This window comes from Budorcas taxicolor, chromosome 19, assembly GCF_023091745.1.
Source record: "Budorcas taxicolor isolate Tak-1 chromosome 19, Takin1.1, whole genome shotgun sequence".
NCBI lineage: Eukaryota > Metazoa > Chordata > Mammalia > Artiodactyla > Bovidae > Budorcas > Budorcas taxicolor.
In genome coordinates, this window is record NC_068928.1 from 60,651,833 (window position 1) to 60,666,134 (window position 14,302).

The window sequence follows — 14,302 nt, forward strand, 5'->3', positions numbered from 1 at the left end:
GAACTCTGCGCGAGTCCCATTCAGAAGCGCAGGCTGAGCTCGCGTCAGTTTCCCCCTCTGCGGGGCCAGCTTATCTCCTCTCGTCAGGCTCACGGGCTGGGCCCGGAGCAGCTGTACGTCTCCCATGTGACTGCAAACCGAGGATAACAGCAGCCTGGAGCGCTGCCAAGCCCGGCCAGGCCCCCCCCGAGGTCCGAGTGAGCGCCGATGTGCCGGCAGCTGGGGAAACTTTACAGACACGTCCACAAACTCCTCGTGCCGAAATTCTGTCCTCGGGCAACGCTGTTACAGTCCTGACACTTGATACTAGAGATTCCGGCCACAGGTAGGTGTCTGTATATGTCCTTCATGAAGCAGGTAGGCAAGATGTGGAAGCTTGTACGAGAAAAGGCAGAAAGGGAGAAGCAGCAGACGGATGCCTACAGCGACTGCTGCCTTGAAATTCCAGAAATCTCGTGGCTAGCGGCTAACAAGCCGCCAAGACGCTAAGCTCTAGTTTACTCGAAAGCTTCTTTATTTAGAAAGTGAGTCATGACCACGTATTTTGTTTTGCTTCATTCAGGTTCGTTTACAGTCTTGGACCACCAAGCCACCCAAAGCTCACCCTCTTTCTGAACACGCGGAGATCGCTCTCTGCCGTGAACCCGAAGGCTTAGTCCAGGAGCCAGCGGACCCAGCCACGCTGGTAAGAAAGAAGCGGGACCGACCGTCTCCACTAGGGGTCCTCCGGGAGGAGACCCTTCCTCACATAGACCTTCCGTGCCTGGCCTCTCACTCTATCACAGTTGCCAGGCAACACCCCAGTTTTGGTTAAACCTGCACGACGGAGATCAGCACTGGGGGAAGACATCCATGAACAAAATGATTCAAAGGGCTCGATTCTTTGTACTTACCTATTTATTCATTCATTTGGCCACGTTGCATCTCGGTTGCAGCAGGCAGCATCTTCCGCTGCCGCGCGTGACTTCTCTAGGTGCGGTGCCCAGGCTCAATGGTTGCAGTGAGTGGGTTCTCTGCAGCGGCTCATGGGCTCCGGAGGGCACGAACTCTGTAGCTCTACAGCATGTGAGATCTTAGTCGCCCACCAGGGATCGAACTGGTATCCCCTGCACTGCAAGGCGGATTCTCAGCCACTGGGCACCAGGGAAGTCCCCCAAAAGTCTCACTTGAAGCGAATGAACTTGCCTTCCATGGAGCCACGGTTCTGCCTGCCCACTCCGCTGCACCCCCCGACATAGTCACTCTTTCACTGAACTGGATAACCAACTCAGTGACGTCGTCAAATACACTGCTTCTCAGACTCGAACACCTCGTTCTTTTCTTAAACTCTCAGGAGAAGACGTTGCCTTCCTCTTGACTGTGAGATGAAAGCAGTTACAAGAGAACGTCTTCACATGCTTTCACAGCCTCAGCATCCAACCAGGCTGCCTTGGGCTTCCCTGGTGGCCCAGATGGTAAAGAACCCGCCTCCAATGCCGGAGACCTGGGTTCAGTCCCTGGGTTGGGAAGATCCCGTGGAGGAGGGCATGGCACCCCACTCTCCAGTATCTTGCCTGGAGAATTGCATGGTCAGAGGAGCCTGCGGGGCTACAGTCCATAGGGTTGCACAGCACACTGGCTTTCTTCCCATTAACGTGAGTTTCATTCCCGTTCGTGTGACGGAACAACATTCCTCTGCGTAAGGCCGAGATCCACACCTGCGCTCCTGGTTCCACCACCATCGCCACTATCCCCCTCATTTAAGCACATTCAAATGCCTGCCCACCCACAAGGGCTGCCTGTTAGGTGGCATGGAGGTTCCCAGTGGAGCACAAGGGCTGCCTGTTAGGTGGCATGGAGGTTCCCAGTGGAGGGCCGTAACCCGAATAACTCTGGGTCCCCGAGACAACCTCAGGGGAAAACAGTGGCATGATGCTGTCGTGAAATCCTGTCATTATCCGTTCCCACGTCAAGTTCATCTGTGGTCCCAACTAGCAATTATAACTCCACCAAGTCATAGAAATCTCTAAGATTCCTAAATCTCTAAGAATTCTCTAAGATTCTAAATTGCTAAGATTCAGCAGATCTGAAGAAATGTGGAGTGGACCGAAAGCTCTGCTTCCTCTTTCACAAGACTGTAAATGAACACTTTGTTGTTGTTGCGCGGTCGCTAAGTAATGCCTGACTCATTGCGACCTCGTGGACCGCAGCACGCCAGACTTCCCCATCCTACTCTATCTCCCTGAGCTTGCTAAAACTCATGTCCATGGAGTCGGTAATGCCATCCAACCATCCCATCCTCTGTTGTCCCCTTCTCCTCCTGCCTTCAATCTTTCCCAGCATCAGGGTCTTTTCCAATGAGTCAGCTCTTCGCATCAGGTAGCCAAAGTTTTGGAGCTTCAGCTTCAGCATCAGTCCTTCCAATGAATATTCAGGGTGGATTTCTTTTAGGATTGACTGGTTTGATCTCCTTGCTATCCAAGGGACTTTCAAGAGTCTTCTCCAGCATCACAGTTTGAATGCATCAGTTCTTCAGCACTCAGCCTTTTTTATGGTCCAACTCTCACATCTGTACATGACTATTGGAAAAACCATAGCTTTAACTGTACAGACCTTTGTTGGCAAAGTGATGTCTCTGCTTTTTAATATGCTGTCTAGGTTTTTCATAGCTTTCCTTCCAAGGAGCAAGCGTCTTTTAGTTTCATGGGTTGGGAAGATCCCCTGCAGGAGAGCATGGCAGCCCACTCCAGTGTTCTTGCCTGGAGAAGCCCATGGACAGAGGAGCCTGGCGGGCCACAGTCCATGGGGTCGAAGAGAGGTGGACATGACTGAAGCGACTTAGCGCAGCACAGCCCATGTTTTGAAAACTCACAGCAAAATAGTTGTTGAATTTTTATTTGTTTTTAGTACTGCATAGGATACACTGATGTTCTAATCTGAGGACTCACATCTTCAATTCCACAAAAATATCATACCTTTGCTTATTTATTCCCTGTATGGTCCCTGTTATAAAATGCCTATTGAGCACTGCACAGTCCTGTGAAGCTTCTAGATTTGTGCAGAGGTGCGAGGTCCAGCTCTATAACCTGTGGTGGACAGAGTCAAGGTCAGGGGGAATGGATGCACCTCTCTGGACTCTTGTATTTCTGACGTAGCATTCACAGTGTTGGCCTTAAGTTTTCTTGTTTTTGGCCTGTAACGACGCGCCTCCATTTCTTTCTGGTTCTTCCAACGATTCTTCCTTATTTTCTTCTGTTTTTTCTTCTCCCTTTTTAAAGTTTGGTCACACATCTGAACTTCCATATTTTACTCTCTATTTCAATGTGTTTCTAGCTGGAAGTCGGGCCTTTCCTCATCACAGAAGGTTATATTGATGGTGACTGCCTCAGGTTTTAGTAAGGAAAATAGCACCCCCGCCCCAAATAAAAATAAATCAGAATAAGGATGTCAAGAAAGAGGAATAGAAAGAACACTCAAGAAGCAATGATAAGAACTGAAACAAGTGAAATACATGTGACTAATTATTGATACTGCAGTTCTGAATCTCAACGTAACTGTAAGAAGTGAAGTGAAAGTTGCTCAGGCGTGTCCGACTCTTTGTGACCCCATGGATTACACAGTCCGTGGAGCTCTCCAGTGGGTAGCTGTTCCCATCTCCAGGGAATCTTCCCAGCTCAGGGATCAAACCCAGGTCTCCCACATTGCAGGTGGATTGTTTACCAGCTGAGCCACAGGGAGTCTATAGGATCTAAAACAAGTGTAACAACAAAATTAATAAAAATCCAAAATATATTTCAGGCGATTTAAAGGAAACTTAGATTTTTTTTTTTTGTGGGTCATTGATCTTTCATTGATACAGAACTTTTAATAGTGTTTACAAACTTCTGCCCCATCCCCTTTCCCTGAGACATTTAGAACATCTGCATTTCTAAGTTTTTGCCAGTTTATGGTGTAAAAGACACGTGCTATTTCACTGTTGACTGTTTTCAAAACCAGAGCTAATTACCAAGGAGAGAAATGTCTATACAAAATATCATGACTTTAAATGTTTGTCTTAAAATTATACCTCTTTTCTCCAGAACGTATCTCAGCTTCGTGAATATTAACATCTGTGCCTTGGGAGCTATGTCAAATATTTGAGATTTCCCAATTCACAGACTTTGGTCTCTTGTTTCGTGGTTTACTTTGGCGGGTCAAGAAAAGTTTGTCACTCTTTACAAAGATAGACGATGTAACGGGAATTGAATATATTTCAGTTTTCCCCCCAGTCGTCACGTGTAAAAATTGACCTGAATCTTTTCCTAATTTTTTTTTTCAGTCCTTAGCAATCCACCTACTTTTGTTTTGCTCAGATGCCTTATGAAATCCTGTATCCATGATGCAAGGAGCAGGAGATAGGAATTCGTTCATAATTCTCCCCTAGTCCAACTTAGATGTCTCTCCCAGGCAGGCTATGGATTGGTTAGCAATCCAATTGTGTTTCAGGGAAAAAGATAAAGGGAAAACAAAACAACTCAGCTCCCGCACGTTCTGTAGCGCGTGTTAGTCAGATATGTCCATGGCGACTGTGTTTAGGCATTAGTAGTGAAAAGAAAAAAAAAAAACGGCTAAAGATTTCTCATACAAATGTAACCGTTTTGTTCGGTTAGTTGCACATTCACTGCCTTTCATCCCATCTTGGTCTCATCACAGTAGCAGAGCTGATTTTGTGTTCCTTGTTCACTGTCTCCCCTGATCCCTGGAGTCGAAAGGCCGAGTGAACAAACACGGGGCTTGTTTAATTCCTAACCAGCCATGCAACAGTCATTTCCCTGCAGGATAACTGGCTTTGGGGGAAGAAAAGACAGAAAACAAAACAAGCTCATCAAGGGCAGCTTGGTCTGGCTCCGCCCCTTCTCAGAAACCAGCCTGGGCGAGAGCTGCTGGAGTGAGCCTTCATTGCAGGAATATAGGAAGAAGTGGCCAGAAAGACACTTTAACTGTTGCCTCAGGCAAAAAGAACTGTGCTTTGGCCCTCTTTCCAGGGCACTTTTTCTCTCATTATCCTGACAGTAAGTAGAGCCCTGTTTTCTTGTGTTGTGGCAAATATTCGGGTGGACGCTGCGAAAATCAATTTTCCAGATGTTTCCAAATACTTGTGTGTTCTGTACTGAAGACCTAACAACAAAAAGTTTGTTTTTTCCCAGCCAACTTTCATTGTGCCGATACAAGAACCGAGCATAGGAAAACAGCAGAGTTTGCTTCTGTGCCAGCTAAGGGAGACGCATCTGAGTATTTCGATGTGAAATCCGAAAGACATTTTATTTGCAAACATTTGGGCAAAATTACTTTGCGTGATTTCTTTCCTCTTTCTGTTTCTCTTTTCTCTTTCTTTCTTTTTTCCACTTACTTTATAGTTTTTTTTTTTTTTGGTCAGTTATTCAGGAACTTTTGAATTCTGAAAATTGAGGTAAATTGTTTTATGCTTCCTGTTTATCAGAATCAAGCTTCAAGTCATTTGAGTCCGGATAATTATTCCATGGCATAACTCTTTGGATAAAAGTTGCTCGATTCAATCAGGAAGGTAAATATCGAAAGAAAGTACTTCTTTGGGATTGCTTCTAAGGGACATAATTAATTATTTAGATGAATTTACATTATCAGAATTTTTGTTAATTAGCTATGGCTTTTCTTTTTAAAAGTAAATAACAAAAATTATAATTCAGATGAGATACTATTCAATTGTTCTGTTCATATAATTGAATTTCTTTTATAAAATGTCAAAATGGGAAGTATCTTACAGATTCAGAATTTAATCCTATGTTTTCCATTGTAATACTAATGTTATTGTAAAACTGTGTAAATGGTCCCCTCTACTTCCTTACCAGTACTCATCTCCCAAACAGCATATATTTGATGTGAAATTTTATAATCATGATTATTGAACTAATATTTTAAATCCTTTTTCTGCAGTTCCTAAAGGTAGTTGATATTTTCCCTCAAAATGTGACCAAGGCTTTTCTCTTATTACACTTATTTTTCTAGCTTATTCTTCACTATATCTACTTTCTCTTTATTTAATGAACAGGCTAAATGCATATGAAACAGAAAAGTGTATACCAGCAAACTCAAGCACTTCTGTGCAAGAATCTCCTGAAGAAATGGAGGATGAAAAGAGAGAACCTGCTGGTATGTTTGACCATTTGATCCCTTTCAGTTAGCAGTATTCTTTTATTTCGTTGCCTTGTGGTTCTCTTATATTTTAAGTAGCAGACTGCATTTATTTTGTTTTTTGAGGAGCTGTAAGGATGTATTTTGCTTTATTGAATGAAAGATTCTTTCAATTCTATAGTGCTTTACAATTTTCAAAAGGTTCACACACACGATTTCATATAAGCCTATTTGTCATTGTTCAGTTGCTGAATCGTGTCTGACTCTTTGCGACCCCTGGGCTGTGGTGTGGCTTCCCTGTCCTTCACCACTTCCCGGAGTTTGCTCAGATTCTTGTCCTTCGAGTCGGTGATGCTGTCCAACCGTCTCTTCCTCTGTTGTCCCTTCTCCTTTGGCCCTCGATCATTCCCAGCACCAGGGTCTTTTCCAATGAGTTGGCTCCTATAATAACCCTTTTTTTCTCTCACCCCTATATTGCCCCTACCCCTTCCCTCTCCCCGCTGGAAACCACCAGCTTGTTCTCTGTATCTGTGAAAACTGCATTTATTGACTTTGAATTTCTCTCCAGTTATTGGAATTGAGAGACTCACAGTCATCTCTGAAAAACAACCCAGAACTGCAAAGACAAAGTTTTCCTCATATTTTTTTTTTAAAAAGGAGAGTAACTAAAATCTAATTATGTGGTAATTAGATTATAAGCAATTATTGAGCTTCCTAGATGGCTCAGTAATAAAGAGTCTGCCTGCCGATGCAGGAGACCTGGGTTTGATCCCTGGGTCAGGAAGATCCCCTGGAGAAGGAAGTGACAGCCCACTCCAGTATTCTTGCCTGGGAAATTCCATGGACAGAGGAGCCTGGTGGGCTACAGTCCATGGGGTCACAAAGAGTCAGACACGACTGAGCACATAGCAACTATTAAAGCTGCCATCATGGGTAGTAAATTTAGAGTCAAGAAATACTAACCACAGCATCTGGAAAAATAGAGGAATTTTAATTGGGGGCATTTATTTTCAAGGCCATAAATTTTCTACCCAGAGATTATTTCCAAGAATTATGACCAAGTGACCCCACTGATTGTCTGTGTGCATTAGAGCCCCGAATCTCAATAGCTCAACGCAGCAAAGGTTTGCTTGTCACTCTTTGCAGTCTAAGCCAGGTTGGCAGGGAAAGGGACGCAGGTTGGCTCGGTGGAGGGGTCTCCACACAGACACGCAGGGCCCCAGGCTCCTTCACGGAGCGGCTCCGCCAGTGATCGTGCGAGACTTTGGAGATTCTCCCTGGACCCTCAGGACGCGGAAGGCCTGAGACAGAAGAAGGAAGCTTGCGCAGGGCTCCGTTAACCGGGCCTGGGCCCACATCCCACTGCCAGAACTCAAGCATTTGGTCCCGCTTCCTTTGCAGAGGCGGGGAAGGCCGTCTAGCATCGTGCCAAACAGGAGATGATGAGTGCCGATGAGGCACTCGACACTCTCTACCACTCCGCCCCTTCTCACGGATGCGGCGGCGATGGTAATGGTTTAGCTGCTATGGCGAGTCTGGCTGTTTGCGACCCCCGCGGGACTGTAGGCCCCCAGGCCTCTCTGTCCGTGTGCTTTCCCAGGCAGGAGTACTGGAGTGGGTGGCCGCTTGCTTCTCCAGGGATCTTCCCAACCCAGGGACCAGACCCGCATCCCCTTGTCCTGGCGGGCGGATTCTTTACCGCTGAGCCCGTGGATACGACAGATGACAGAATGGTGCTCTGTGCCCTGCTGAACGCCTCCTGGGGTGCCCTGTGTCTTGTGGGCTCTGGGACCACCTGCCGTGCACATAAGGACTGTGGGCCTGTTCGCCATCCTGGTGGGCCCTGGAATGGCTTCCGCGGGAGCTCATGATTTCCCGCAGGAGTTTAGCTCCAGCCGTAGAGAATGCGCTGTGTGGCGGCTGTCGTGGGGTAGGTCTGTGGTTGGGTCCCATTGCTCTGAAGAGTGACGGCAACGGGAAGCCACCTGCGCGGTGAAATTGGAATTTGTCTTCAACTGTTCTCTTCTGTTGACTGAGCTCCTCAAGGGATGACAATCTAAATTTGTTCTCTCTCTTTTTTAATATAGGAATGGGGGTTCCTGATACTTTTAGCCCTTCATATGTGCATACTTTCACATTTAAATCAAAATGTCCATTTTCCTGGAATGCCTCCCCAGAACCTGGGAAGGGTAGATAAATATAATAGGTCTTTTATGGATGTTGTGTACACACCAGTCTCCAACTTGACCCAGCAGATAATGAATACGACGGCATTTGCCCCCGTTATGAAAGGTAGGTGTGCTACCGGCCAAAAAGTATTACCGATTTTATTAGTTTATTTTTTAGTTGAAGTACAGTTGACTTACAGTGTCGTCAACCTCTGCTGCACAGCACACTGACTCATACACACAGAACCATTCCTTTTTCCTATTCTTTTCCATCATGGTTTATCACAGGATTTTGAATATAGCGGAATAGTGGACCTTGTTGTGTATCCACCCTGTATATAAGAGTTTGCGTCGGTCCATCCCAAACTCCCGGCCTGCCTCTGCTCCATCCCCTTCCTCCTTGGCAGCCCCAGGTCTGCCCTCTGTCTGGGAGTCAGTTTCTGCTTCATAGAAGGTTCATTTGTGCCCTTTTTCATATTCCACATATAAGCAGTATCACATGGTGTGTGCCCTTCCCTTTCAGACTCACTCAGTAGGATCATCTCTGTGGCGTCCACATTGCTGCAAACGGCGTTTGTTCTTTTTACGGCTGATCCTCATTCTGTTGTATATACGTGCCACATTTCTTTATGTTTTTTTGATAAAATGTCTGCATTTTTAATGTGAAGCCACAGTTAACTATGATGCTAATTATCTAGATAGCAAGATAGCAGAATTTTGTCAGTTCTTTCTCTCATTTAGCCTGGACTATTAGCCTTTTAAACCCTTCTGGCTTGATGAGGATCTACTTCGGGCAGGCCTCCATTTCTATTGGAATTTAAATAAAGGAATAGCTTTATAATTTCAGATTTGCTGAATACTGCCTAGGAGGAATATGTTATTGGTGAGTGTGGGTGTTTTTAACATGGAAATATAATGATTAATATTTATAATTTAGGAAAAAACATATAAATAAAAGAAATTAGATATGGTTATTATAACATTAATTTCAGAACTGTGAAAATTAAGGGTGAATAACCTGAGGATATTCTGTCTGCATATGGTATAATTTGTAAACATCTTTAAAGTCCTTCATTCTAGATTTTTGCTGTTTGGCTACACCATGCAGCTTGTGGGATCTTAGTTCCCAGCCAGGGATCAACCCCATGCCCCTGAGTGGAAGCATGGAGCCCTCACCCCTGGACTGCCAGGGACGTCCCTAAGGGCATTCGTTCTAAATGAGGCCTCTGGGTAACTGATTGAACCAAAATGTGCTTTTCACTCATGGGCAGGCTGGGTGCAGTCTGGTTATCTACTCTTAAATTCTGGATTTGAACAGGTAAAATTGCTCGCTGTTAAAGTCACTTTGTGTTCTTGGTCACTGTATAAGGCAAAGACTATATGAAGTTCGTTTGCTTAGTAAAGCAAAAATCTGGAGTCCTTTGACCACATCGTAACTGCCACAGTTACCTCTATTTTGGTACCCTGATTCTCTAATATATACTTCTTTCTTGACATAATCATTTTATATACCTAAAATTTGCCCTAATGCCTGTCATTATTAAAGGAAAACTGTTAATTCTCATGCATATCTCTTGATTTTAGAATCTAAAATGACAACCAAAAAATTCCTTTTTTTGGGGGGGGGTTATATTTAATTTAAAGGTAGAGTGATTTTAGTTGATTCCAATGGAAAATAGGTGATGGCCAAGTTGAATATCACATTCTGTTTTGGTGAAACTCTAACAATCCTCTATGTTTGTTTGTTTTTTAACCATACAATTCACAGGGAGAAGAATCATTGGGGCACCAGATGAGAAATCCATGGATGAAATAATGCTGGACACTTTCTCATACAGCGTGGGCGTCATCTTTAACGACTCTTTCTCTTATAAGTTAAAATTTTATCGGAGATATTACGTTCCCATTTTGAAGGAGGATTTTTTCACAGGTGACTTTTCCATGTAAAGTGTTACTGTTGCGTTTTGCATGTTTTTAACACAAGCGCTAGGATGGGACGGGCGGCAGAGGTACCCGCGCGAGCACCAGATTCGACACACACCCTGCTGACCTTGTTCCAAGCTCAGTCGTCTCTTACCCCCCTGAGGATGGCTCTCAAAAGCCCAGTGAGTCATCCAGCAGATATGTAGTGAATTCCCAAGGGCATGCTGGAAAGGACGCAGAGGTGATCGAGACTGAAGTCCCAGCCTCAGGTGAGCGTCCAGGGTCAGCAGGACAGGCCGCCGGTGAGCAGTTGATGACCAGCGCGAGGAGAGGTGCTCGGGGCAGTTAGACCGGGGGCTCCCGAGAAGCCTTGTGATGAGAGAAGCTCTGCCTGGAGAAGTGATGGTTCAGTGAACCCTGGACCGGGTGGCGTACATGGGGAGCCAAGAACTTCACCTTCCAGAGAGTAAAGGGGGTTGTGGACGGGGGCGCTGGGGTGGGGAAGAGCATGTGCTATGCGACGCGGCAGAGAAGCCGTCCTGTGTTTAAGTGGGCAGAGCGCGCAAAAGGGGCCGCGGCGGGAGGAGGAGGCTGGCCCTGCGCGAGGGCTGAGGCTGCGGAGAGGCATCAGGGTGCTTTGATCAGGGCAGACGCGGCTAGGTTTCCAGGCCTGAGGGAGCGCTAGCCCCTCGGGGAGAGTGAGTGAAATGTACTAGCTCTGCTTCGCAATGAGATGCTCACTGGCCACTGCTTGCTGTGCTCCTCTCCGCTCACATGCTGAGTGATAGAACACTCGGCGGCGCAAAAGAGGGAGCAAAGCGTAGGATTGGATGGACAGGATGCGTCTGCAAGGGTCAGCCTTCTGGTGGGTGACTGTTACAAGCAGTGAATAAACAGAGGAATTCTGAAGCCGGGGGGATTCTTACTGCTTCAGAACAACCGTGATTTGAACTCCACACGTTCCCTAGACCAGAGTGGAGATGTTCTCATTCTGGCGGCCAGGAAAGGCCTGTGTGACGAGTTTACCTTTGTAGAGAGAGCAGAAGGACAGGAAGGCGTGAGCCCCAGACCCTCCTGCAGGGAGAGCGTTTGGGCACGAAGCCAGCTCTGGTGCTGCAGCGCCTTTGGCGTCTTGAGGCACAATGAGATGCCCAGGATGGGCCAAACAGAGTGTTTGCTTCCGTCTTCTCTTCATTTTCTGAGACATCCTGTGCATGCCACGGTTTCCCCGAGTAAAGTCGCCTTATTTAGAACTTTCATTTGCTCCTTTTTCCTGTGGCTACAAGTCCTGCCTGTTGAACATTGGGGTACACGTGTCTCTTTCAGTTCTGGTTTCCTCGGTGTGTATGCGCATCAGTGGGACTGCTGGGTCCTATGGCAGTTCTATTTCCAGTTTTTTAAGGAATCTCCACACTGTTCTCCATAGTTGCTGTACTAGTTTGCATTCCCACTCAGGACGGGGTACACATGTACACCCATGTGCGATTCATATGAAGGTATGGCAAAAACCACTACAATATTGTAAAGTAATTAGCCTCCAATTAAACTAAATAAATTAATTAAAAAAACAAAACCCCCAAAAAAGTTCTGCCTGGTGAAGGCGCCTCCAGAGCAGCTTCTCTTGGATTCTTGTTTCTTATTTTCCAACCGCCTTACTCCCGTCCTGTCGGTTCTGCTTTTTCCTTGTATTTATTTATTTTTTTTGAGCCAATAGCTCATTGCTCCCCCTCCTTCTCATTTTGCTCAGTCATGTCCGACTCTTGTGACCCCCATGGACCATAGCCCACCAGGCTCCTCCATCCATGGGATTCTTCAGGCAAGAACACTGGAGTGGGTTGCCATGTCCTTAGCTCATTGCTAGAGTACAGATATTAATGACTTTTCCTTCCATAATGTTGGTTCTGCTTCCCTTGTGTGTGATTATAGCTTACTGCCAGCGTACGAATATCAATGACTTTTCCTGTGCACTGGAGAGATACTGGAAAGGAGGATTCGTGCCTCTACAAGCTGCCATTAATGCTGCTATTATACAAGTAAGAAAAGTGCTAATAGTTGAAGTGAGCTAATTCCAGAGGCATCGAGGTTTGATAAAAGATGGTGTCTACTCAGGTCTTCATGTGTTTACATAATGAACTGGGTATCCAAATGGTAAAACTGACATTTAGGTGAAGGAGTACATTTTTTTTTTAACTTTAAATTTTCAAGTAGTTTTAGAAAGTTTCAAAAACAATATACAGGGAGGCACCCACCTGTTCTTCATCTAGTTTCTCCTGAAAGTAACATCTTGCATAACCACAGAACAGTATTTAAAACAGGAAATGTACCAGGGTCCAAGCCCCATAGCTTATTCAGATCTCACCAGTGTCTATACTTTAATGATTGTGTTCATTTGCGTTCTTCTTTAGATGACAGCAAATCACTATGTGATGGAGGAGTTGATGTCAGTTACTGCTGTAAATATGAAGACACCACCCTTTATCTTTAAGGAGAACCTTCAAAATGAGATGTTCATTTTTTACTGCTTGGCTTACTTCTCCCCGTTTCTATATTTCCTATCACTCAATGTTACAAGAGAGAGAAAAAAGTATAAGGATTTGATGAACTTGATGGGTCTGCAAGATTCAGCCTTCTGGTAAGTGACCAATTCAAGTAGTGCAAGTGAATAAACAGAAATTCCGGAGCAGCGGAAGAGTATTACTGTTTTAGAACACCGCCACTTAAACTCGATGCACAGCCTACTTTGTTGTTGTTGGGACTTTTTTATTTAGTTCTTATTAAATTTTGCTATGCAAGATAGTGACTATATTTTTCTGGGCTGTATTTCTGTGCCGTCATATATTAAGCCAGTGGAACGATAGAGGTACCGTTAAGATCACAGAGAATAAAAAAGAATCACCTAGGGTCAAAAAGAAGATGTGTACCAGACCAGGTGGTGTAATTTTTTAAAAAATTGTATTGGAGGGTAGTTGATTTACAGGGCTTCCCTGGTGGCTCAGACGGTAAAGCGTCTGCCTGCAGTGAGGGAGACCGGGGTTTGATTCCTGGGTCGGGAAGATCCCCTGGAGAAGGAAATGGCACCCCACTCCAGCACTCTTGCCTGGAAAATCCAAAACAGTGTTGTGTTAGTCTCTGCGGGACCACGCGGTGCATCAGATTATACATGTGCACATATCCTCTCTTTTTTAGATTCTTTCCCAATATAGGTCATTACAGAGTCTTGGGTAGAGTTTCCCGTGCTATACAGAAGGTCCGTATTCGCGGTCTATTTCACATGTAGTGTGTATATGTCAATCCCAGCCTCCCAACTTACCTCTTCCCACCGCCCCCTCCCCATCTGCCTTCCCCTCTGGGCAGGTAGGTTTGTTTCCTGCGCCTGTGACTCTTTCTGTTTTGTAAATAAGTTCCTTTGTCCCATTTGTTTTTAGAGTCCACATGCAAGCGATATCATACGATCGTTGCCTTTCCCTCTCTGACTGACTTCACTCAGCCCCACGATCTCTAGGTCCATCCTGGCATGATTCCCTTCTTTGCGTGTAACTGAGAATTCTTCATTGGGAATGCGTGCCCCGCCTTCCTCATCCGCTCCTCTGCGGATGGGCACTTGGGTCGCGGCCGTTTCCTGGGTCCCGTGGGGGTGCTGCAGTGAACGTGGGGGTGCGTGCATCGTTTTCCGTTTTCTCTGCATCGTTGTCCGTTACGGCCCGGGGCCGTATGGTAGTTCCGTTTTTAGTTGTTTAAAGGAATCTCCGCACTGCCCTCCATGGTGGCGGCACCAACTGACGTTCCTGTGGGAAGGGTAGGAGAGGGCCCTTTCTCCACTCCCTCTGCAACATGTTTTGTGTGTGGATGCTCTGAGGGTGGCTGTTCCGACCAGTGGCAGGTGATACCTGGTTATAGTTCTGATTTGCCTTCCTCTAATAACGGGTGATGCTGGACATCTTTTCCAGTGCCCTCCCACCTGGCCCACCCAGGGTTATCGCTTAGCTTCTCCCCACTTCCTCCTGTTGAAGAAAGTACAGGCTTATAATGGCTAGTTTCTGTTCAGAGATTGAGTACCAAGGATATATTTTTTTGAGCAACTA

The 14,302-nt window shown here is 45.7% G+C and overlaps 1 protein-coding gene across 1 annotated transcript in view; it reads left to right on the top strand.

Annotated features, from left to right (window-relative positions):
• Positions 1-6,085: 6,085 nt before the first annotated feature.
• ABCA6 (ATP binding cassette subfamily A member 6) overlaps positions 6,086-14,302 on the top strand; it is a 61,263-nt gene continuing 53,046 nt past the window's right edge. The window contains exons 1-5 of the mRNA XM_052658929.1: positions 6,086-6,147; positions 8,217-8,421; positions 10,066-10,227; positions 12,147-12,253; positions 12,626-12,852. Coding sequence (XP_052514889.1) covers positions 6,127-6,147; positions 8,217-8,421; positions 10,066-10,227; positions 12,147-12,253; positions 12,626-12,852 — 722 coding nt within the window. The 5' untranslated portion in view covers positions 6,086-6,126. The remainder of the gene's footprint in view (positions 6,148-8,216; positions 8,422-10,065; positions 10,228-12,146; positions 12,254-12,625; positions 12,853-14,302) is intronic.